Raw genomic sequence first — 24517 nt, 5'->3', positions numbered from 1 at the left:
GTCAAAGAAAACCCTGTGGGTCATAACAAAATGTTGTCTGATACAGGGCCAGCAGACGGACACACAGAGGCTGCAGTAGTGAATCGGAGCGAAGGCAAAGTGGGCACCACGAGGTCTGCTGGACATGAGGTCTCCGTGAGAACGGCTGACGACGACGGCACAATCCACCCCCCTCACACTTTCCTTCTGGAGGGTACTGTGGTTCCCAGTGCTGGCGCTTGGCCTCCTTGGTTCTTCCACTCGCTACTTGTCTCCTCCCTGGGATTCACTAGGTCCACTTTCTACCACGGACTCCTTGCCTAATTTTTTTTTATCTTTTCTTCTTTACTTCTGAGTCTCCACGATTCTTATCACTCCTTCAGAACTTGCTGTTAATTTCCCACCCCAATCCCAATAGCATTTTTCCCCCAGATTGGCTGACTGGTGAATGGTTGCTGCAGCTGATGATCTACCACAGGCATCTTTCCTTTGAGTCATGGCTCCAATACAGTCCCGCTGGTGAACCCGTGACAGATGACGGTCCCCTTCCTGCCTCGTGGGAGGAGGACGTCTGGGGCTGTTTGATCAATACTAACTGGCAGAGTAGAGAGCTAATGGGCTCCTGGTTGGAATCTCAGCAGCCAGTGAAAGACAAGAACAGAGTCACCATATGCTCTCTGTGCTGATGTCATGAGCGGCTTCTCTGGACCCAGAGGGGCCAACTTCCTCAAGCCATTTGCATACCAAGAAAGTTTCCCATGATGAGCGACAGCCAGATTTGCCACGCCATGCCACTGTCAGGCCTCCCTGAAGGTCAGCGGCATGGTTTCCAAGGTTGGTGGTACTGGGCCACAAACTATACTAGTATTTAGGGATGAGTGAAAAAGTTGGAAGATGAGTCAGGTCCAGTCTAGAGAGAGAGGCAGCCTTGTGGACAGATCATCGCCACAGAACGCACTCGGATTTCTAGCAAACACCAGCAAAGTGTCATGGAAGCTAGGAAGAAAGAGACACAGTATCTGCAGGTGGTGGGAAAGGCAGCTCGGAAGGCTTGGCGGCTGCACTGCAAAGCATGGGCAGGAGCATCTCAAATAAAGAGGCAGCCAAGGCTGGCGCCAGGACACAGGTTGTGCTGTGGGGGATAAGGAGGGGTTTGCCCCGCAAGGTGAAGAGCGGCAGGCAGAGGCCCCGGCGCCTCAAAGGCCAGCTTTCCAGGCTCTCCTGTCCTGCCTTCTGGTGTTTGCAGCTGAGGAGGAGAAGCAGGCCAGATGAGGAAACATTGGCTTAAATAAGTGACCATCCTGACTAACAGGGCATTTACAAAATAAAATCGTTCCTCCACTTTGACAATCAGAGCCACACAAATGGAAGGAGGACAGAACTCTAAGGCCTCACAGAACCTTGGAAATGACTTAAATACTACACGGGACTCATTTCTAATTAGCAGATTCATTATGTGAATAGAGTCCTGCTGCTAAATGCCTTCGCTATTAAATAAAAGAGCATTTTCCTTATTTGCCTGCTTACGTATTAACTCACTTAGTGATCTTTTTCCCTGGAAGACACAACCACTCTGACTTTGTCAGGCACTTTCACACATGTGTTCCCTCCTAAGCTGGTTGTGGTCAGGGCTTCTGACCGCTCGCTCAGGACAGGGGACACTCCATAGGCCCTCCGCGATCCATGCAGGTGGGGAGGGGGAGAAGCAGAAACTGATTAAGTTACAGGCATTTTTTTTAATAAGAAAATTACGTTTTCGTTCCTCTCATCCTTTCCAATATAGCATATCCACATTTTAATCAGGCACTCCTCTTTTTACTTAAATTGTCAAAGAAGAAACCCAAAGCAAATGTTGCCGCATTGAGACGACAGGTACAAGGGTAGAGACCTATGGCTCACCCTTCCCCAGTTCTAGTGCTCGTGTTCTAATACCTCTCCTTACTGTAGACATACTTTGGTCACGTTGTAAGGAGAGACCGGTCCTTAGAGAAGGACATCATGCTTGGGAGAGTGGAGGGCAGGCGCAGGAAGGGAAGGCCCTCTAGGAGATGGATTCGGTGACTGGGGAAATCGGGATGGGAGTGTCAGAGACAGTGAGATTGGCACAGGACAGAACAGAGTTTAGGGCTGTTGTACATAGGGTCACTATGAGCTGCAAGCGACTCGACGGCACATAACAACAACAACTGTAGAGTTTGTAGACTAGGCAGATTTAGCTCTGACTGGGTCACCATTCCACTTCCACCTCCTTAGTCCTAAGTGTCTCAATGAATGTTCACTGACTGAAAAAGGAAAAGTATGCCTCCTGCCCAACTCCAGCACTGTGGATCCTGTGTTATTTCAGATGTTGTTCCTCCTGTGTCATGAGCTTTCCTACACCCAGAGCATACTCTAGCCTGGGTCATTACCACACTAGAAAGCACTGGACTCCTCCAATTTCTCCAAACACCTTGACTAAGTTACAAGGGTAGCTTTCTTTCTGGAAGGCTGCTACAGGCTTTGGGAGGAGACAGTGACTGTGTTTACAGACCAATCCTACCCTAGAGTCTCTTCCTCGGATGGCACACTTATCAGTGTTTTTACTGGTGCTAATTAGACTTCACTCTAGCCCCAAATGCCCTTGAGATCAAGCTAAGACCTCAGAGTATATGCAGATATGGCCAAGCACCTCAATCTCAGCCCCATACAGACATCTAGCTCTCCTGAATCCCAGTTTTCAGAAGTGAGGCAAAGCAATGGATATGTGAGATTCACAGATAAGTCTAATATAGTGCCCTTAGGAATGTTAACGAAGATAAGAGAACTGAAACATAGAGAAGAAAGTGCACAAACTACTTCAAGAGACTATAGATCATGAGTTGAGGAACTCAGAAGAGGAAAAGTGAGCTAGAATTGGAAGGCCGTGTTACGGCCATATAAAAGCGAGAAGACGCAGGAGACAGGAAGCATGCCAAGCGCAGCTGAGGAGGAAGGAGTGGGGAGAAGTACACAGGCTGTTGCAGAGTCTCCAACAATGGCCTCCGCTCTCGCCATGAGCAAGGTGGAAGAAAAGCCAAGATTTAGAAGGAACTGTGATCATTAGAAGGAAGGACTGCGGGTGCAGGCTGAAGGACCAGAGCTCTGAGGAGGATGAGCTCGTGGAAGTGACCTAGAAGGTGAAGGTGTTGGGAATGACAACGATCATAAGCCGCCAGGCTGAAGCTAGACGGCGACTAACAGAAAGCAGGGGAAGCTCAGATTCCAAGAAACCGTGGGGCACAGTCTTCCGTTTTAAAAATTGTTCCCAAGTGTCTTTAGGTGACGGACTGTGTGCTTGGTGCTAGGGGCACAGGGGCGGACAGAGGAGCACGGCCTTCCTTGTCCTCAAGGAGTTGCCATTCCAAGGAAGGGGCATCTACTCCACACGTAAGCGTATGAAGACATACTGCAATGCAATGCCAGGAGGAGCTGAGGGTCATGGAGACGGAAAGCAGGAGTGGAAAGGGAACGACTTGAGTGCGGTTTTAGAATGTCATAGAATATGAAAAAGAACCAAATTTCTACAGGGAGAAAATACTGAGGACAAATCATCACAAGTTAGAATGAGACTGACTTATTTTCAGGTATCACTGCGACCTAAGGGAATAGGGAAAAATCAACGAAAAGTCAAACAAAACAGGAAGGCTGACAGGAGAGATGACATCATAGACCTGGGGGCCAGATCCTGTAAGACTCTGAAAGCCATTAGACTCTTTTAAGAGAAGAATATTTCTAATTTGCAAGTTAAAGGCATCTTTCTGACTTGTGGACAGAAGAAGAAAGAGTCTGTATACTGAGTTCTGAGGGTGGGACTCCAACTTCTTAATGTCAGGAAGACAAAGACACTGCAAAGGGCTTTAGGATGTTTGAGAAGCCACCGAAAAGCTGGTGCTTCAGAGACTTCCTTAATCAAGACGGCAAGAGTAATGGTCTAAAAGCAGCACTGGAGATTAAGAGAATGTGACCCCCACTCCTGGGAGGTGGAAGTCAGAGGAAGAACAATTTCCAACAAGTAGGAAAACAATGAAGAGCCCTTTCAGCTGATAGTCAGGGGTCCTTTAAGCTTGGAAAGGGAGGGGTTGATCAGTAATGAGTAGAGAGAAGACGTAAGAAAAGTATAAAACACAGAGGTAAGTACAGCTTGGATGTTATCAGGAACCGTCTGTGGGACCTCACGTGTGGAGAATACAATTCGTGATGAGGCTTTTCTACCTTTAGGATGCAAACACTGCTTACTTACTCTCACAGTCTTCATGAAGAGATCCCAGACCAACTTTACCAGCAATTAGATTGGTTTCTTTCCCATCTCTTCACCCAGTGGTGGAAACCGTTGTAGTTGCCCGACAACTGTTAGTAATTAATGTAAAATAGTTGTAAAAGAAGTCAAGCGTATGAAATGAACACGAGTCAGACACTATGGCATTGAGGAGGTGAAGAAGGTGAAGAAGAGAGATCTGGTGTGATGTGAGCGTGAACGATGAAGCCGAGGACGTGAGGTGAAGGAAGAGATGAAGACCTGGAAGCTGCGGCAAGGAACGGAGGAGGATCCGCCTTTGCAGGGACAGTTGATGTAGTTTCTTAGGAAACAGACAGGTCATAACTGAGGTTTAAAAACGCAGAGGGTTCATTTTCCCCTTTTTCTTCCCTGTGACACTCAACACCCGCCCTTGGGCTGTCACTTCTGAACGTTGGGGTCACATGGCGCTGAGCACTGCATCACACAGGAATTTCAGACATAGATGTTTCTGCTTCTGTTTCAATCCGTTCACAGTTGCAAGGTGTGTTGTAGGGACAAAGTGGGAGAATCGCCTGTTTGAGTAAAACTTAATCTTACAGTATGTTCAGTTTCTAGGGAAAAGACCACAGGAATGCTCAATCTGTAGTCAGTCAGCCCCATTGACTTAAAAACCATTTTAAATCAGGTGGCCTACTGGTAAAAAGCTGTGCTGCAATCCCAAAGGCACACAGTTCAAATCCACCAGCTGTTCTTTGGGAAAAGGGGCGGGGTTCCTTCCCTGTGATTTACCACCTCTGAAAACCTGCTGGAGGGTCAGCTAGGAGTCGGTTCCGACTCAATGACACACAACAACAACAACATACACAGTAAGAAGCTAAACTTTTCTAAGACGTGAAAAGAAGTTGGAAATTTTCTGCAATACGAACTAGGATAAAGTATTTTCAAGAAAGATGCTACGATATTCTCATTTAACTATAAGAAGAGTTTAAGAATTATACTTTTAAAAATTTAGGTAAGATTTTATTAATATTTCAAAAACAATTCTAAGAATAAGCACCTTCTTTTTAAATATAGATATTTCATTTTTACTTTATTCTTATCATTTTCATTAAAAAACTTTAATACAAATAACACATGTCCATAATTTCAAAAGAAATCGAGCGTGTAATGAAAACCGGAAACTTTTATGCTATTAGCTTCACTCCTCTTAGGTAATTATTTTTCATTCTTTTTGGTGATACTTCTAATAGTCATTTTTATATTCTAAATACAATGTTTATACTGTTAACAGTTGCCAGTTACTTTTTCACCATTAAAAGATAGGAATCATGGGGGTTGTTCAATGAAGAATATAAATATAGATCTCTGAGGCAGGCTCACTCCAAATTGAGCTGCCCCTTGGTGCTTTCCCTGCGAGATGAAAACATTCAATGTAGGGTTAGGTTTTGCCCATCAACTGGTGAGTCTCCCACTTGGTTCTACTATAGGCATAGATGCCCTGAAAACACACCCTAAAATTGGTTAATTGACTGAAACGTGTGCCATCCTCCGCTCATCCCCAGTACATCACAGCAATCTTTTTAGCTCAACCCTCGAATAGACTGACTCTTCTTGAAGCTTACTGCATGTCTGCGATTGGAAGACTTCATTTCACGTCCTGTTGGATACCCTTTTTCTTGCATCTCATGTCTTTCTCTTCTATGATTTACTTCTGTGCTTTAGTAGGACATGTTCTCCAACATCTTCCAAAGGGAGAAGAAATGGGAGACGACATGTCTGAGTCCTCACGCGTCTGAAAGTGACTACTTGGCCTGTCCGGTTGTTAACGGGTTAGAGGTTGAAAGTCTCTGCTGCAAAGATTCGAGAGTCCTGCTCCACACACCATTCGAGGTCAGGTCCAGCTTCCCTCCCAACGTGAAAAGTCTTCATGGCCTTTTCTCCATGATTCTTTGAAAACTACTGAAATGGTTCTGGGATCTTATCTGCCAGTTCTTTTTACCATCACTGTATATAGTCTTCATCTAGAACAAGAGGTCTGAACTCATTAAAAAGCAATCAGAAAATCTTAATTTAACTGTAAACATGTTTTAATCCTCCCAGATAGAACCACTTTATTGGTTTTTCTCTCTTTTTCATTCCTATCCACCTATTAATCCAATGAATGTCTATTCAGTTTTTACTATGAGTCAGCTGTTATATAAGACACTGGGTAGTTAGAAAGACGACACAGACAAGATCCTGCTCTCAAGCAGTCCAGTGAAAAGGCAGACAATAACTAATGCAGAGAAATGCTTTTACTATGAGAAGCACTGTCCTCCCAAGAAAAGGCAACTCTGTCCAGATGACCCTGGAAAGGCGTTGTGGGAAAGGTGGCCGTTCAACTGAGTCTTGAAGAATTAGTGGACCTTTAAGAGGTGCAGAAAACAGAAAGAAGCATTTCAATAGAGTATGGAATGAACAAAGGCTCAGAAGAAGTGCAATCATTTTGGTGTGATTGTAAGGTGAGTGTCCTGGAACGTGTGGGCTGGAAGGGGCCCTACAGACAGTCCCCCTCTACAGACAGTCCCCCTCTATGGTGAAGATGTACTTTTTCGGGTGACTTTGTAAGTATCAATGGGTTCCTCTGGGATCTTTCAGTAGGGTGGCTCCTTTGGCACAAGGTATCAGCTCTGCATAACACTTTCTCTCCTTCCATTGCCTTTAGTCAACATCCCGCATGCCAAGAAGCACTCCAGTTGAGAAATGGATTGATGACCCCAGTGAACAGCACATAGCCCTGCCTAATTCCTGCAGGCTGTAAGCTGCCCACTCCCGGTCCCAATACAGTTCTCTCAGGGGGTGTTTCCCAGCACTTCTCTTGCTGTACCTCACCTTTGGCTCCAGGGCCTCGGGCACCTTCTTGCCTTCCCAAGCCCAACTCCGCTTGGTGAAGTAGTTGACGGTGGCAAATTCAATCAGCGCAGAAAATACAAAGGCATAACAGACGGCTATGAACCAATCCATGGCCGTCGCGTATGCCACTTTAGGTAAGGAGTTTCTGGCACTGATACTCAAAGTCGTCATGGTAAGCACAGTGGTAACACCTAGAGAGAGAGAGAGAGAGAGAGAACGAGTTGCTACTAGAAGACAATGAGATTTCCAGTTTCCTTTGAAAGTTATACCCCACTCCAACAAACAAACAAACAAAACCCCACAACAGAGAACATTAAAGGCGAATGGGTCCAACTACTCCCTCCAGTGAGCAGAAGCATGGGACTCTCCAGCTTGGTACTTGGAGCAGGTGTTTTCTAGCCTCTGCGTACTATTTCCATTCAATCATAAGCGGCTTATTCCATTGCAAGAGGGGGTAGTTAAATATTATTTGTATAGAGAAACATATCATATGAACTAAGTTTGCTGTCCTCTAATTCCAATTCCCTGACTAATCTGAGAGTTTTCTTCTGTAGAAACAGGACCGAAAAGGGTGGATATAGTTCTTCATGAATTTGCTCATCTCCAAACCAAATAGTTCCAGTTCCTTCTCTTATTCCATCTCTTTCTCCATCCTTGACACACAGAACTGAGCCCCAGCTTCCAGGGCTGGTCTGAGTACGGCAGGGTTTTCATTCTCCTATTTCTGGACATGCTGCTTCTGGCAATGCCGTCAACTATTATGGAAACGGGTTCTGGAGTCATATCAAAATCTGGACTCCCTTTAAGCTTTGCTGACAACCAAAGCTGTCTTTAAAGCTATCTTTTGGTGAGTTTTTGCAAAACCAGAGCTTGTTTGGAGATAAATTGCTTTTTACCTTGGTGTTAGCCTACATCCAAGATTTTCTTTATTCACTGTTGCAAAAAAGAAAAAATTCTAATATGTACATTATTTTATATACACACAAACCACAGAATGTTGTAGTTAACATGAGCTTTAGAGTCAGACTGAATTAGATTGATGTCTAGGAAATCCAGTTACTAAAAACATGCCTTTGACATTTCACCTCATTATGCTTCAGTATTATCATATGTAAAATCGGTACCAGACTCAGAGGTTCATTGAAAAATTCAATAAGACAAAGTCTATAAGCCCACAGTCCAGTATCTGGCACAGAGCACCAACTCAACAAACCCAACTGAACTCATCGCTGTGAAGTCAGAACCAACTGAGAGCTCACTCCCCAGAGGTTCTAGAAGTTTCTAAATCACCCAGGAGATTATTCATCTTTTGCTCTCAGAGATGCTGGTGTATTCAAATAGTAAGCATCTTTAATTAATAGTCCAATGGATTTTACTATGGTTATTATTAACAAGAGTCATAATTAGATAGTTACAGTAGAATACTTTTAACATGCTGCCACACACTTTTAAATTGATGACTGTGTTTAGAAACACTTTTTTCTGATGTAGTACTGAACAATTAACAAATAAATGCATTAGTACACTTCGTACGAATGATGTTCCTTTTTTAATTAATTAAAATGTGCGGGATGGCAACATGTTAATCACATTATTAACACCCTTGTAGTAACCTTTAGGTGATTGTTTGCGACAGTATAGTAGTCTAGGTGAGTATTAAACGAAAAAAAGAGAAGTCCTGCATTCTGCTACGTACTTGCTGTGTGCTTTGGGCAATTTCTTCCATCATGATTTAAAGCCTTCGACATCTGATCACCATGCCTTACTAGAAGTCAGAATCCAAGAAGCCAGCTTTTTTGTAGTGGATTTGGTTTTTTGGTTTGTTTTTTTATTTTTAAATTAAGACACTTATTACCAAAAGACTAAAGACTGAACACCTACATAGGAACTTGGATCCTAGACCCTGAGATTGAAAATGTGACCCTCCCCCAACTGAGCTACCGAGGATGGCGCAGGCGTGGGCAGTGCTGATGTCGCTTCTCATCAAGTCCCACTTGACTGTACTAAAGAACAACATTCACAAACCACTTCCATTTGTACCTTGGTAAGTCCTGAGAATGAAGCTCGGTAGCCCTCTGAACACACCAAGCAGGAAGTTTTTAACGGGGAAAAAGAGTGACCTCATTTATTATTCGCAGCCAACGGAGATGGACACTTGCAGCTGCATAGCTGGGGCGCACACTGCGACACAGGTGCTTCTTTGCCATACACCAGTGAAGATCCTTACCACTTGGACAGTAAGCAACATTATGATAGATGGAGAAAGTATTGAAACTGGAAATTATTTCATATTAGTTGGATTCCCAGTCAACATCCTCCTTGGGTGTCAGCAGTCAGGAGATATATTACTTTGGGCAAGTCTGTAGTCACAGACCAAGGCAGTTTGAGGACTAAGGTGCGTCTGATTCAGGCTATGATCTTTCTGAACACTTGCTATGCTGCTGAGAGCTGGAATAACAGAAGAAGAATTGATGTCTTTGAAGAGTATTTCTATGTCTTGGACAAAGTGCAACCAGAATGGTCTGCTTCGTCTTACACACTTTGGGCATGTTGTTAGGAGGTGCTGTTCCTTGGAAAGGCACTTTGTGTGGGGAAAGGTGAGGGTCACTGAAGGAGAGGAAGAACGTCAACGAGATGGATTGACTCAGTGACTACATTAATGAGCTCAAGTGTCTCAGAGACAATTAGATGGCACAGGACAGGGCAAGGTTCGGCTCTGTTGTTCACAGGGTCACTATGAATCATACTCAATTGCCATTCATTTTTTCTATTCTTTTGCCAATACTCTTCCTCTTTCTTCAAATCTCTTCTGCTTCCACCACACAGCCTCTCTTCTGTGGTCAAATTTTCCTCTGCTTCCCTATACATAGACATCAGTGATGGTATTCAAGGTCCACCTATATAACCTCTCCATCTCAAGACTCTTAGCCCCATATGTAAAGTCTCTTTTCCCATATAAGGTAATATTCACAGGTCCTGGTGTAAAAAGAGCAAGGGCCACGTGGAGAGTGCCATATCTGACATTTACTACCTTTACAGGAGGGAACTGTTCCTGTTCACAAAATCAATAACACAAAACCAATTCCCGTGAGATCAGAAATGTCCCCCATGCACCCATGCCTCTTTATACTCATCTTAACACTAATCTTACTGCTTGGATCCAAAATCTGACGTGATAGCTCCCAGACCACACAGAACTGTACTGAGGAAGTTAAAAGGTTAGAATTCAGATTAATAACAGAACATAGTCAAGACAGCTCCCAAAACGAGCATGCAGGTACCTCACCATTGAGCCTCATGGTGTTCCCAAGTTCTCAGTCCTGCCAATACTGGCTTCCATCCTCAAATTGTCCAACAAAGTCCTCAGTCCTGCCAATAATGGCTCTACACCCAATTGTCCCACAAAGTCCTCAGTCCTGCCACTGTTGGCTTCACCCTTCCACATCCCATCTCACATCAATTCTCCAGTTCAGCCATTGCTGCTGCTGCCAACCCAAAGCGTGTCCTATATTTCACCAGGCTGGGGGACGTCTCCCTTCTCTGACTGGGGGAAGACTGTTTCTTCTGGTGGGGAAAGAGCTTCTATTCTCTACATCTAGAGCTGTTCAATTTATTGGTGAGACGAGCTAATCCTCTTGTGGGTTGAGACTGGCCAATCCCCGTGTCGAATGGCTGAGAGCCAGTCCCTTCGTGAATAAGCCAGCATGCCTCACTTGCATAGTCCCATCCCTCCATATAGTCGTCCACATTAGACAAGCCATATTGAGAGACAAACTCCACACCTGGTGATTACGGCATGGATATTTTGAAGGTCATTACCCAGCTTATCACAGTACTAGTTCTAACTCTCGAATTAACTAAGAGCTAATGTTTTTCTTGCAAAGGTTTAAAAAACCTGCTCTGGTTATGAAGACTAGTTACCATCCATCCACCGTCCTGCTAAAACAGTATCGGTTAATGTGATTGTTGTTGTGTACCATCAAGTTGGAAGCTTGCCTTATAGAGGGTTTTCGGAGGCATGGGACAAAATTGTCCATCCTTCTCCAAAATGGCTGGTGAATTCAAGCCTTCCATTTTTCAGGTTTATTTGGATTTTTTTATTTTCTTTAATACTTTATGAGCTCAGAGGGCAACCATTCTTTTCCAGATTGCCAACCATCAAGCACAGACTTAAGTACACCACACCCAATACTCAGTTTCTGTCTGCATCTTAGAGCAAACTCAAACCAGATACGTATTCTCTAACTCTTAAAATACTTTCCTCTCTTCAAGGCCATGATGTAACCTTCTGGTTTTCTTTCTACTTTGCAGACCGCCTCCCACCCCCTCCTTACCCGTCGCTAGCTCCTCTGTCTGATTTCTGAACTACACAAGTGCAGCTTTCGGATGTAGGTGGGCATGCCGTCTGTGTCCAGTCCCTGCTGGGTAACCAGCGCATCTGTGGAGGCTACTTTAGTAACCTAAAAGAGTTCCCTAATACTCATCTCCTTAAAAATCTTATAGTGAGAGGAACAAGCCAAAAATATTTGATATGCTTTAAGTCTGAGGGGAAAATGTTAACGCAAGTCTCTTCCAGTAAACTCTGACGAAAACCCTTACGATATAGGAACTACTGGAAAACGTCAAACTTTGTGAAGCTTTTACTGAGTAGCACGTCATTCATATTCCCAGAAAGACTGTAAGAGAAGCAGAAAATTAGGCAGCTCACACTGAAATAGAGCAGCCCCAAGTTTACTTCTAGATTGTGTGTCTCTCAGCTTTGCCCCAAAATTCATTTTTTCCCCCTCACACCGAAGCTCCAATTCCTCCCCAAGTCCTGCGGCAAACTGAGTGCTATGGAAAGTATTTCAGTAAGGTCTCTACTCTGCTTGTCCCCACTTTCTAGTTAAGAATTCAGTTACCTGAAGCCCCAGGATCTGATCACTTATTGATGACTACTGGACTCGGGTGCTGCTTCCATCTCCTCCAGAGATAGCTCTTCAACCGTCCTCACCTGGATTCTAGCTGCCCCTGGTAACACTTTGCACAGGAACCTTTCCCACTCTCCATAAGCCAACACTCACCAAAGACTGTACGAGCAGGGACAGACTCCCTGTTGAGCCAGAAGGACACCTGTGACAGAATGACAGTCATAATACATGGCAGGTAGGTCTGGATCACAAAGTAGCCAATTTTTCGCTTAAGATGGAAGTGAGTTGTCATGACGACATATTCTCCTAGAGAGAAAAAAAAAATTCAATAGGCCTAAGAAACTATTAAATCTTTAAAGTGGTTAGATCAGTTGATATTTCCTCCAGCAACGTACAGTTCCTTCCCCCCACATACTTTTCTGTCTACTATTTCACCTACACAGTTTTTATTTACCATTTACTATTATATTTTGAAATACGGATACATGTTAAGTGCTGTCAAGTCATAGGCGACTCATAGTGACCCTGTGAACGAAAGTCCTGGACACCTGTAGAACTTTTGTCCTCTCTCCAGGTTCATAGGGTTTCCAGAGGCAAGCTATTATGGAAGGGGGTGCCACTCCTGATTCCAAGCTTGTTTTAATTGGGGAGCTCCACCAAACACTGTCCACCATGGGTAACCATTCTCACATTTGACTCATCACTGACAAAGTAAAATATTTTTGTCTTGGACAAATGCTTTTTTTCTTTCTCGTTTTTATTGATTTGTTTCACTCTGACAGTTTTTGGAGGTAGTAAGAATTGTTTACACACAGTTCAGTGAGAGAAGGATGGGCAACCTCCTCCCATGTGATTAACTGCCTCTGAAAACCCACCAGAGGGTCCGCTAAGGGTTGGTTCTGACTAAACGGTACACAGCTATAAACTATTAGTAGATTAAGTATGGATCCAATGCAGTTTACAGAGGCCCTCAAATTCATATTCACAATAAGATACTCTACCACCTCCCAAGTCAATGTAATTACGTTTTAATAGTAACTAGGCAATTTGGCTTTTGTGATAATACACACTAACAGTATGTTCACATAGTTCAGAGCAATGTTGAAGCAAAATTCATTCAAATGAATAAATATTCTTATAAATGAATGGTAAGAAATTACAATCTCTTGTACATACTTTCTACATCATAGTCTTAAAATTCTCTGAGGCCAGTGCTGTTATCTTCATTTTATAGACCTAGAAACTGATCAAAGAGAGACCGAGTAAACTTCCACAAGGTCACCGACTACTAAGTCGGCATTGCTATGGATCTTTGAGTTGGGACCAACTCCTGGTTGACCCTCCAGCAGGTTTTCAGAGGCGGTGAATAGCACAGGAGGAAATAGCCCACCTTTCTCCCATGGAGAAGCTGGTGGATTTGAACCACCGGCTTGATCCTCCGCTGCTAAGGTATGTACCACAGAGTTGGAACCAACCCATAACTGACACCCAGCGGGTTTTCAGACTGTGCAGTAAATTGCAAGGAAGTTGGCTGCCCATCTTTCTCCTGTGGAGCAGCTGGTGGTTAGAACCCTATACCTTTGAGTTGGCAGTATAATTCCTTTCCACTAAGCCATCAGTGCTCCCTACTAAGTAGTGAGTCCAATTTCAAGCTCAGATTGGTTGGCTCCATGTTGTTTTTATTTCACAGTCTCCTTTGCCAATTTCATTTCTAAGCACTGCAGGGCTTCAGGTTTAGTCTTTGTATGTCTTCCTTTTTTTATCACTTTCTTACTATTCTTGCCACGCCTGTGTCTTCAAGTAATATCTTAAATTCCGAATATCTTAGACTCCCGAATGTGTATTTTCTGCATGGGTTCCCCACTCAAGTCTAGACTTGTATGTTCTTCTGCCTACTGGACCTTGCCGCATGGAAAAATAACAAGTATCTTGATAGAACATTTGAGTCTGAGCTTTTGTTTTTCCCATTTCCTCATTCCCTTCCAGACTGGCTCCTCCACTAGGCTGCAGCTACGGAATCGCAGTAACTGGTATCACTCAGGCCCAAACCTTCCAATTCCTTAGCATTGTTGTTGACTTCTCTTTTTCTCTCCCTCGGTCTTTCTCACATATACACAATAGTGAATAAACTCTGGCATTTTTTTCCTTCAAAATATATTCACAATTTAATCCTTTCTCATCTTTGCAAAGATCCTACAAAAATTTCTCATCTATCTAGTAAAAGCCAAAAGCCCCAAAATAGTCTGCAAAGACCCACAGAATCTGAAAGCTTTACTCCCTTTCTTTTCAGAGCTTCCGACTCAACACCTCTCCCCTCCGCCCACAGTTGGTTTGGGCAGATCTCCAGAATGAGACAACTTCCCATTTCCCTAACCATCTCAGTCACTTGCATCCAAACCTACCAAACACCATCTGGTTACCCAAGGCTCAATGTGCAATACATACTGCGTGCTTATTTACATCTTGGCTTGTTTATAGGAACACACACACAAAAAAAGTGGCTTTTTTTTCTAATTTAGCTTAAAATCCCAGGCAAAACTATGGCATCATTCCCTCACTACGACTTTAAAGTTTTTCTTTTATTTCTACTTTTTCAATCCTTTTCTTTGTTTTGTTCTTTGTCTCTCTCTTCCATGTATAGCAAAGTCTACACCCTGCTTTCTTTTCACTCTGCCTGTCCACTGATAAAGAACTGAAGACTTCTTAACTGGGAGCTGGACTTGGATAACCTCAGACAATATACCTCCTTTCTCGTGTTTTCTAAGTTCCTAAATACCAGCTTATTTATTATTGATTGTGGTCATGGGAAATGGTCAATTATACTGTTGTTGTAGTTAGGTACCTCAAGTCAACTTTGACTCTTAGCGACCCTCTCAACCTTGCTCTATCTGATCTGGACCTTGTTCTATCCCGCTCCATTGTCATCGTCATCATCGTCGTTGTCATCATCATTGTCATCGTCATCATCATGCTCTATGACTTACACAAGGACATTGCTACATCACTATGTAAATCTACCATGTTGGGGGTCCTCCCCTCTCCCCGGCCCTCCACCTTTCCCACCAGGATGTCTTTGTCCAGGTCTGGCCCCTCCTGGATCTCCCCCTCCTCGCCTCCAAGGAGCACCATGGTCTCACTTCCTCCAAGACAGGCTTGTTGGTTTGATACATGAAACATGGTAGGCCTTAATTAATAAAGTAGCTGTATTCTGTGGATTTGAGATCAAGTAGATCTGTCAGAAGTTTAGCAAATTAATCAGATTCTCTCGTTTCCTGAAGAAGAGCACAAAGAGCAGGAGCCACCTCGGAAATGACATGAAAAGATCCGCCTTCTGGAAGCCTTTCCTTTCCTCTCCGAAACCTCCCAAGGACCCTGCCACTCTCCCCTTAATGGCAGCAGGAAGGGTCCGCCCAGCATCACTCTCTTCCTCAGAGAGAGGGGCAATCAGCATAGCAACAAATACTGTTGACACGTGCTGTACTTTTACAGCTACTGTAACCTGTGATAATTATTAAGAATTGTTTAACACTAACTGAGCAAAGCAGTTTACTTAAACTGCTTTTTGGTTTAGAGATTCTAGGGATGATTTATAAGCAGCATTTGATCATAGTGGACATAGTTACAAGGAAGCTCAGTCTATTTTTAATGCACCAATATTGTGTACAGCAAAATTCTTTTTCTGTATTCTAATAGAGTTCTTTTATAAGGGATACTTGAAACTAGTATTTAAGCTTTAAAATGACAATAATATTGGCATAGAAAAAAGAAGTAGCAAATGTTTACTTCTATCAATTTCTAATGTTTACTACATAGAATTTCCTGTAATATATTTATATACTTTTTCATGAAAATGGTGTTATCAGATATCTGTTTGTAACTGATACATCATCTCACTTTGTAAATAAAAAGACACCTTAAAACATGCAAAAAAAAATTCTCTCCTTTCCTGTCTTTTCCTTCTCTTAGTCTACTGCCTTTCTCAAAAAGAAGCAAGAAGTCTCTTCCGTGAAAACACATTAGGAAGATTTTCCTTGTTCTACTGGATTGTCTGCATCCAGTGTGAAACAGCCAAGCGAAGAATGGGAAATTACTTCTGCACGTTCATAGATATTTGTAATCTAGCGAGCTTCTGTAATTGTAAACTCTCAAGTGGGCTTGTCGCAAACTCAGCTAATTAAGTCACTGCATCAAGGAACTGCATCTTTTTTCTAATATAATTCCCATATTTATCTCTAAGGCACAGGGTTCTAATCTACCAGCTGCTCTGTGGGAGAGAGATGGGCACTCACCTCATCTGAAAACCCACCAGAGGGTCAGCTCCGACTCAGTGGCATATATAACAGCATTTATCTCTATAGCCTCCTCTTTGCCAAAGTGAAAATTTTAGCTTTAATCACATGAAAAGATTTTCCCATCTTCCCTACTATTTGCACTACTAGGCCCTAGCTTACTAAACTGAATTAGTAGCATCTGTGTTGTGTGCGAAATCTTCAAGAATATAAGATCAAATATATAATGCATGCATTTTTGCTAACTAATTTCCTACCTAGTCCGTTATATTTTCCTAAAGCAGATCACTGAATTCCTCTTTTACACTTCTATTGCTGCCTTTCTCCATATCTCTCAAGATGAAAAAATACCTTTTAAGTAGTTTGGAGACATTTTTCCTGCCTTGGCTACAGTTTATTAAGCTCCATTTGTGTTAAGTGTGAAATATTTGAGCATCTGATAGAAAATACATTTGCAGCTTACTTTCTAAGATTGTGAAACACACAGAGATATTTTAAACAGCTCGGTAAATTAACCCATTATACTAAGCAAGTGGGTATAAATCTATATTTGGTGTTTCCCCATCTCTTTATCTCTCTTCCTTGGATTCTTATTTGCCCCTTGCACTCTTTTTTTTATCTTCAACTCTGCCTTCTCTTTTCTTGGTGCCTCTATCATGTTCTGTTTTGTTTTGTTTTTACTTGCCTTTCTCACACATGCAAAGAGATAATACATACAATGTCTATGGATTATATCTCAACACCAAAAAAACCCCCAAAAAACAAAAAACACAAAGGTCCAGCATCCTGATAGGTGGAGAAATGATTGTGATCGTTAATGATGTCATTTTGATCAGATCCACAATCAACACTTTAGGCACCTGAAGCCAGGAAATCAAAAGACGAGTTCATTGGAAAAAAATTTTCTGTCATGGACCTCTCCAGAGTGGAACTGGACAATCGCTGCAGTGGGCTCAAGTGAGTCAGGAAGTGTGAGGATGGCCCAGGATAGGACAGGGTTCAGGTCTGTTATTCATATGGTCACTGTGTGCTGTACTCCAGTTGATGAGTTAACTTATTAAATTTTGTTTATCTTTTGTTTTGATCCTATATCTTTAGTGACACAAAAACATATTTACATAAAAATTCAACATGAAAGGAACCTCTTAAACATTATACACCAAAATTGTTTAAGAAGACTCTTCTAGATAATGACAGTGTCTTAATTTCCATATTCTGCTGCTCCATGTGCTTGAACGTGTGCCAGACCCAGGCAATGGTCTTCAAAATGACTTGCTGTGCATGTGAGAGCTGGACGATGACTAAGGATGACAGAAGAATCGATGCCTTCGAGTTGTGGTGCTGGAGAAGAGTCTTAAACATCCCATGGACTACCAAGAAGCAAATAGGTTTGTCTTGGAGAGGGTAAAACCAAGAATTTCCTTTAAGACAAGGATTTTGATACTTTGGGCATGTGGCCAATCCTTGGAGAAGGACAGCATGCTTGGAAGGGTAGAGGGACAGCACAGGAGAAGATCCCAGATGAGATTACAGTAAGTGGGGCAATGGGATGAGGTATGTCGGAGACTGGCTTAGGAGGGAGCAGGAGAGCTGCTGAACACAGGGTTACCATGAGTCACGAGCACTCAATGGCCCATAATAGCAACATGTACTCTCATTTTTCCAGCACCAACTGTGTATCGCCTGTGTAATAAAAACTAAACAGGATTCAACCAAACAAAACAGGGGCTGGAGGCTGCTTGAAGGCTGTAGTCCCAGTAGGTATCCAGGTGGTCAGGGCAGCTAGAGCTCTACAGGAAGCAACAAGAAATTGATTTTTCTGCTCCAAAACCATGCACCCTCCCCCTAAAAAAAAGGAGAGACTAAAAGAAAATTCAAGAAGTGACTGGAAGGAACTGGGAGTGACATGGCCCACTGACGATTCTGTCTTCCTGGGGAAGGCTGACCAATGATCATCTTGAAAGGATGGTCCGCCCCTGGCTTGCCACTTCCAGAATGTCACAGAGGCCCTTGGAAAGACAAGTGTGGTCAAGGGACAGGGAAGGCCCCTGCTGCTCACAGAAGTCACATCTTGCTAAACTGCCTGTTTCTGAGGTCCAGAGACACAACAGGGGCACCGTCTGAACCGATTACCGTCAAGAGGTGGGCGTGCACTTTGAAAAGTCTTAAGATCTGTAGTTTTGTCTTGAAGAGAGAGAAAGAAAACACAGGCCGAGTTACCTGGTACCTGGTGAAGGTCTGTAGCAGATAGGGATGACCCATCCACATTCATGGCACCAGTGCTCGGCTCTCTCAAGAGTGTAGTTGGCCCGAGGTGACTCAGACAGCTTTGGGTTCAGTCTCTCGAATCTCCTGAAGTTTGTCTTTGAAGACCCCTTTGTCCTTTCTCTAGTGCCCAGCCTACCACAGCACTCGCGCCAAGAGACAGGGGAGGGGGATGCTCTGAGTACACACCTGAAGCATTGCCTCTTGGAATGCAGGGCTGCAGAAGGCTGACTCCGACAATGACGAGATCAAATGCCCATGAACAACAGACAGAATCCCAGTGCCCCAGGCACACCGACTGTTGGCCATCCACTCTTCTGGAGCCAGAGCTCGTGGCATCAGCAACCAACACTTGCCTGCTGAAGGGGGTCCTTCAGACACCTCCTAGACCCATAATGCTTGTCTGGAGCTTCCACCTGGACCGGATATCAGTCTGCAGCATGGACACCATCCCACCGGAATGCTGACCTGCAGCGTGGGCACCGCCCCGCCAGAATGCTGACCTGCAGCTTGCCCCTCCTCACATGCCATGCCCTCTCATGCCTTGGGCTTGGGATGTCTCAGTATTTTCTTTTATCAAGAACTGTTTTTCCACACACCTCATTCCAAATCTCTAAATCCTGCATATTCTTCAAATCTATTACAGATGCCACCATTTTCAAATACCTTCCTCTGGTCCTGGTGTGGAAAGAAAGTGCAGAGGCAGGACACAAAGTGACACACTGTGACATCTCACGGAGCGGAAACAGCATGCACCCAGACAATAAAGCAAAAGGGTAGAGGCACCTTCTTCTGCATTTGTAACTGTGAATTCCGAGATGCATGTTGCTACAGGATGACTGTGGCGAGCTCCTGGCCTTTCTCTGCAGGAGAAGGATGGGCAATCTCCTGTGTGATTAACTGCCTCCGGAAGCCTGCTAGCAGGTCAGTTATGTGGCAGTTCCAATTCGATGGCACACAACAACATTTTTACAGCAACAGTGCTTAGAATATATCTAGGTACCAGGATAGATTCCATTTTCCCAAATACCCCAAGGTTAGCTAGAATTCGGGGCGCCTCCTTCCTCAGTCCCACACAATTGGTCCGTTTCTAAATAGACAAACTTTAAGGCTACAAGTGTCGAGGTTCCATTTATGAAGATTTTGCCAGAAAAGCTTGTTTCTGAGGTGAGCAACCCAGCTAACAGAAGAATTGCCCAGCTAGCCCCTAAGCTGGCTGTGTGCCTGGCTTCCTCAGGAATTTGTAACCTGCCACATCAGCACTGGTTGAGTCACACCCAAGTCTTTCTTTTTCTTCTTTTAAAATTTATTATTAATTTCAATGAAAATTCAGAGAGACTTTGGATTTCCATTCATTCATTGTTGCACTTTTCTCCCCTCCCAACCCTCTCCTCTAGTACACTACCCTCTTGGAAAAGTAAAAGAAAAATCCTTTCATTGTTTTACAATCCCTCCCCCCACGTCCACTCCACTATGCAGCCTTCTCTCTGCACTCCTGTCATGACAAAAATCCTTAATCATTTTCCCTCTTAAACAGTTCTCTCCCTCATCTGTTTCAGTGCAGTATACATTATTGAACCCATCCTTCTCAGTCTCCTCCCAACCCCAAGGTCAGTCCTGCTTTACAACAGTGGCACCATGCAGTATTTGTCCTTTTGTGACAGAGATACTTCACTCAGCATAATGTCCTCCAGGGTCACCCATTTTTGAATAATATTGCATAAGTTCCTTGTTTTTCAATGCAGCATAGTATTCTATTGTGTGAATATACCACAGCTTCTCTATCCATTCATTTGTTGATGGGCACCTGGGTTGTTTCCAACTCCTTGCTATTGTGAACAAAGCCCCGATAAACATGGGTGTGCATATATCTGCTTGGATGTCAGTTATGGTATCTTTGGACAAACCCAAGTCTTAATATAACTTTTGGGATTAAAACACAGCTCTTTCACCATCATGGCCTCTTTCTTCCTTTTCTCACCACATTTTAATCCTAATGCCCTTGGCCTTCTGTTCCACTCCTCAAGAAACATCAAAGTATCATGTAAGAGCACGGGCTTAGGTCTCTATCTGGGTTCATTCCTTGTGCCCTTCTACACTGCAATTTGGGGCAACCACTGAATTTCTCTATGCTTCCATTTCCTCATGAAAATACCATCTATATCCCATAATGTTCTGAAGATTAAAGAAGTTATTGCATGTAAAGCACATAGACCAATTGCTAGCATATGGTGTTACAGGTTACCAAAATGTTTGTTAAGTAAAATGAGTAAATACCTGTACTAGACCGGATTATCTCTGTTCCAACCACATGGCCCAGAAGGTCATACTGGTTCAGGCGGGACCCATCCTGTGCCACTTCCACAGATTTGTTCTTCCCAAGAGTCCAAGAATAAACCACTTCCGCTGTTGTATAGGCATCTAAGGCAGAGAATGGTCAAGAAGGAGATGTTGAGGAAGGGGACAGCAATTACCCTTGCTTCTAAATAATCATGAGACTGAAATACAATTTCCTACTCCAAGGTATTCCACATGTGTACTCTGTCTTGAACTAAAGGGCACTTACCTGTCCTCCTGATAGACTTCCACTGACCATGCTGGGTGTTCATACTGTACATGCTGGGTACACAGATAGGAGCCCAGGGCCATTTATTCCTTCAGTAGCTCACAGTTTGCCCCATTGTCAGTAATTGCTAAAATGCCTTTCCCTTAGAGAGAAGGGAGTAGATGTAGAGGGAGAAATACCCAACGTATTATTTGACGCAGACATTGTAAATGCAAATGCCTATTAAGGAGCTAGAGAGGTACCTTCATTGAGAGAGTCGTGCTTATTGTAAGAAAAGGAAAACTGCCGAATGTATAAGAAAAGTGTCTAATTATGGAATGTGCATGTGAGATAATGCAAAAATTCATACTAGCAATATTTTAAATTAGGAAAAAATGTTCAAATAAAAGAAACAATAACTAATGATTATAATTTTCTTTCACAATGTATTACCACTCTCTTTTCCAAGCCAAAACTGTAACAGCACATGCAGTGAGAATTCCAGCATAGAGTGCAACATTAGCAGAATGACTTCGAGTGGGATTGCATGGCTGGAAACAAGAAAGAGAATGGAAGAGTGGGGTCATCAGAGTCTTAAAGGCAGACAGTTGCTTAACGACCCGTTTCCAGACATGCACCAATCCTTTACACAGTGGATTTCCTATTTGGTCTAGTTCTCTTGCCCTCACTCGGTACCTAGGCTCAGAAAGGGTAGCTGACTGCAGACCGTTCACTCACTCATGCAACATTTGTGCTGCCTGTTGTTCAAACCAATGGTAGTTTCTAACTCCTGATGGTATCTATATTCACAATATATTCAAACCTCTGCTCACAAAGAAAATAGTCCCTAACGAATCTTTTACTGAACAAAACCAAATTCTGTATCCCTGCAAATGCTGGCAGGCAAAGTTGAGTAAGTTTCATAAGAAATCCGACTTTAAAACGTACTCTTATGCAGTAATTGTGATCTGCTTAAAACTTTTCAGGACATTTTCAGGATACATAAGTAAGTAATTTCTTGATTTGTTTGTAATGGTAACATGCCCAAACAATCGGCATTCACATCAAAATTCCCACTGACATCATGAAAATATATATGAGTGTGTGTCTGTGTGTGTATGTAAAACTGTACGATGTTATTTATATCTGTGTTCTTGTCAACTGAAAAAAAGTCACAGGGAATGTCAATTTCCCAAATAACTTGCCCTGCAATACCATCTCAGTCATTTCTTCAACACACAAAACAATAGCTATATTTAGACATGTAACTGCTTCTGCAATTAACAGACACTTAAAACTTAAATTTGGCATCTACAAACTGTTTTGACATCTAGAAAGGTTTTCCTAATAAATTAAGTTCATGACTGCATTTCCTAGAAGCATCATAGGTTGTGCGTCCATTCAAACACAAAACCTATTAAAATTCTACTGTTGTTTTAAAAAATTACTATTTTCATTGATATCTTCTCTTTATAGAACTCATGGGATTTTTTTTTTCATTTAAGTGGGTTGCAAATTTTGAACACTGTTTTCTTTTTCCAACAAAAACATACTTTGTATGCACAGGAAAGATGCAGAATTATTCTGTAAGGAAATGAAAACTTATCATTAAAAAAATAGTCATCTTGGCATATTTTTTAATTTAAACAATGAAAGATACAAGTAGAAGACTATCAGTAGTCTTTTGTTGTTGTTGTTGTTATGTGCTTGCGAGTCGCTTGTACAACAGCTCTGTACAACAGCCCTAAACTCTGCTCTGTCCTGTGCCAATCGCACTGTCTCTGACACACTCATCGCGATGAACCCAGTCACTGAATCAATCCACCTCATAGAGGGCCTTCCCCTCCAGCGCTGTCCCTCCACCCTACCAAGCATGATGTCCCTCTCCAAGGACAGGTCCCTCCTTACAACATGTCCAAAGTATGTTAGACGGAGCCTCAGAATCCTTGCCTCCAAGGAGCCGCCCGGTTTAACCCTTTCCAGGATGAATCTGTTTGTTTTCCTAGCAGTCCATGGTACCCTCAATACTCTTCTCCAGCACCACAGCTCAAAGGCATCAATTCTCCTTCTATCCTCCTTATTCACTGTCTAACTCTCTGATGCATAACAAGTGATAGCAAAAAACATGGCCTGTATCAGATGCACCTTAGTCTCCATAGAGACACCATTGCTCTTCAGTACTTTGGAGAGGTTCCTAACAGCAGACTTTCCTATTGCAATATGTCTTTTAATTTCCTGGCTGCTGGTGCCAAGAGTGTTGACTGTGGAGCCAAGCAAACTAAAGCTGTGAACAATCTCAATCTCTTCACCATCCATCCCGATGCTGTCAATTGGTCCAGTGGTGAGAATCTTTGTCTTCTTGACATTGAGCCTCATTCCATACTGGAGGCTGCAGTCTTTGACCCTCTGTAGCAAGCTCTTCCGGTCCTCCTCAGTTTTAGCAAGCAGGGTTGTGTCATCTGCATAACGCAGACTGTTGATAGATCTTCCACCAATCCTGACACCATACTTCTCCTCATAGAGCCCAGCCTCCTGGATAATCTGTTCTGCATGCAGGTTGAAAAGGTATGGAGACAGAACACATCCCTGGCATACGCCCTTCCCAATTCTGAACCTTGCCGTGTTTCCTTACTCTGTTCTGATGACTGCCTCTTGGTCCAAGTATAGGTTTCACATTAGCACGATCAAGTGTTCTGGGATTCCCATTCTTCTCAGAGTCAGCCACAGTTTGTTATGATCCGCACAGTCAAACGCCTTTACATAATCAAGGAAACACAGATAGACATTCCTCTGGTATTCCCTGCTTTCAGCTAAGATCCATCTAACATCAACTACAATATCCCTAGTACCACGACCCCTTCTAAACCCTGCCTGGACTTGTGGAAGTTCTCTGCTGATATGCTGTTCCAGTAGTTTTTGGATAATCTTCAGTAGAATCTTGCTTGCATGTGAAATCAATGAGATTGTTGTATAGTTTCCACACTCTGTTGGGTCACCCTTCTTTGGGATGGGAAAAAATATTGATCTCTTCCAGTCAGTTGGCCAAGTGGCTGTTCTCCAGATTTCTTGGCACAACTTGGTGAGCACATCCAGGGCAGCATCTGTTATATAAAATATGTCAATTGGTATACCATCTATTCCTGGGGCCTTATTTTTTGCTATTTTCTTCAAAGCACCTGAACTTCTTCCTTCATCGCCATTCATCACCATTGATACAGTATAGTCTTTCCATCTTCTTTTAATACTTCCTGGATCATTTAATATTCTGCCTAAAACATCCTTGAATATGGCAAATCGAGGTTTGAATTTGTTCTTCAGTTCCTTGAGCTTAAGATATGCTGAGCGAGTTCGGCCCTTTTGATTTTCTGACTCTAGCTCCTCG

At 43.0% G+C, this 24517-nt stretch overlaps 1 protein-coding gene across 1 annotated transcript in view; it reads right to left on the bottom strand.

The window, feature by feature from the left end:
- Positions 1-24517, bottom strand: part of GABRA3 (gamma-aminobutyric acid (GABA) A receptor, alpha 3) — a 152009-nt gene that overhangs the window by 1640 nt on the left and 125852 nt on the right. Inside the window, exons 6-8 of the mRNA XM_006902449.1 lie at positions 20868-21011; positions 12190-12342; positions 7106-7317 (exon numbers count right to left, since the gene is read on the bottom strand). Of these exons, the coding sequence (XP_006902511.1) occupies positions 7106-7317; positions 12190-12342; positions 20868-21011 (509 nt within the window). The remainder of the gene's footprint in view (positions 1-7105; positions 7318-12189; positions 12343-20867; positions 21012-24517) is intronic.

Source organism: Elephantulus edwardii, unplaced genomic scaffold (genome assembly GCF_000299155.1).
Source record: "Elephantulus edwardii isolate Elephantulus edwardi_28Jun2011 unplaced genomic scaffold, EleEdw1.0 scaffold00415, whole genome shotgun sequence".
Lineage (NCBI taxonomy): Eukaryota > Metazoa > Chordata > Mammalia > Macroscelidea > Macroscelididae > Elephantulus > Elephantulus edwardii.
This window is presented reverse-complemented; position numbering and strand designations above follow the sequence as displayed.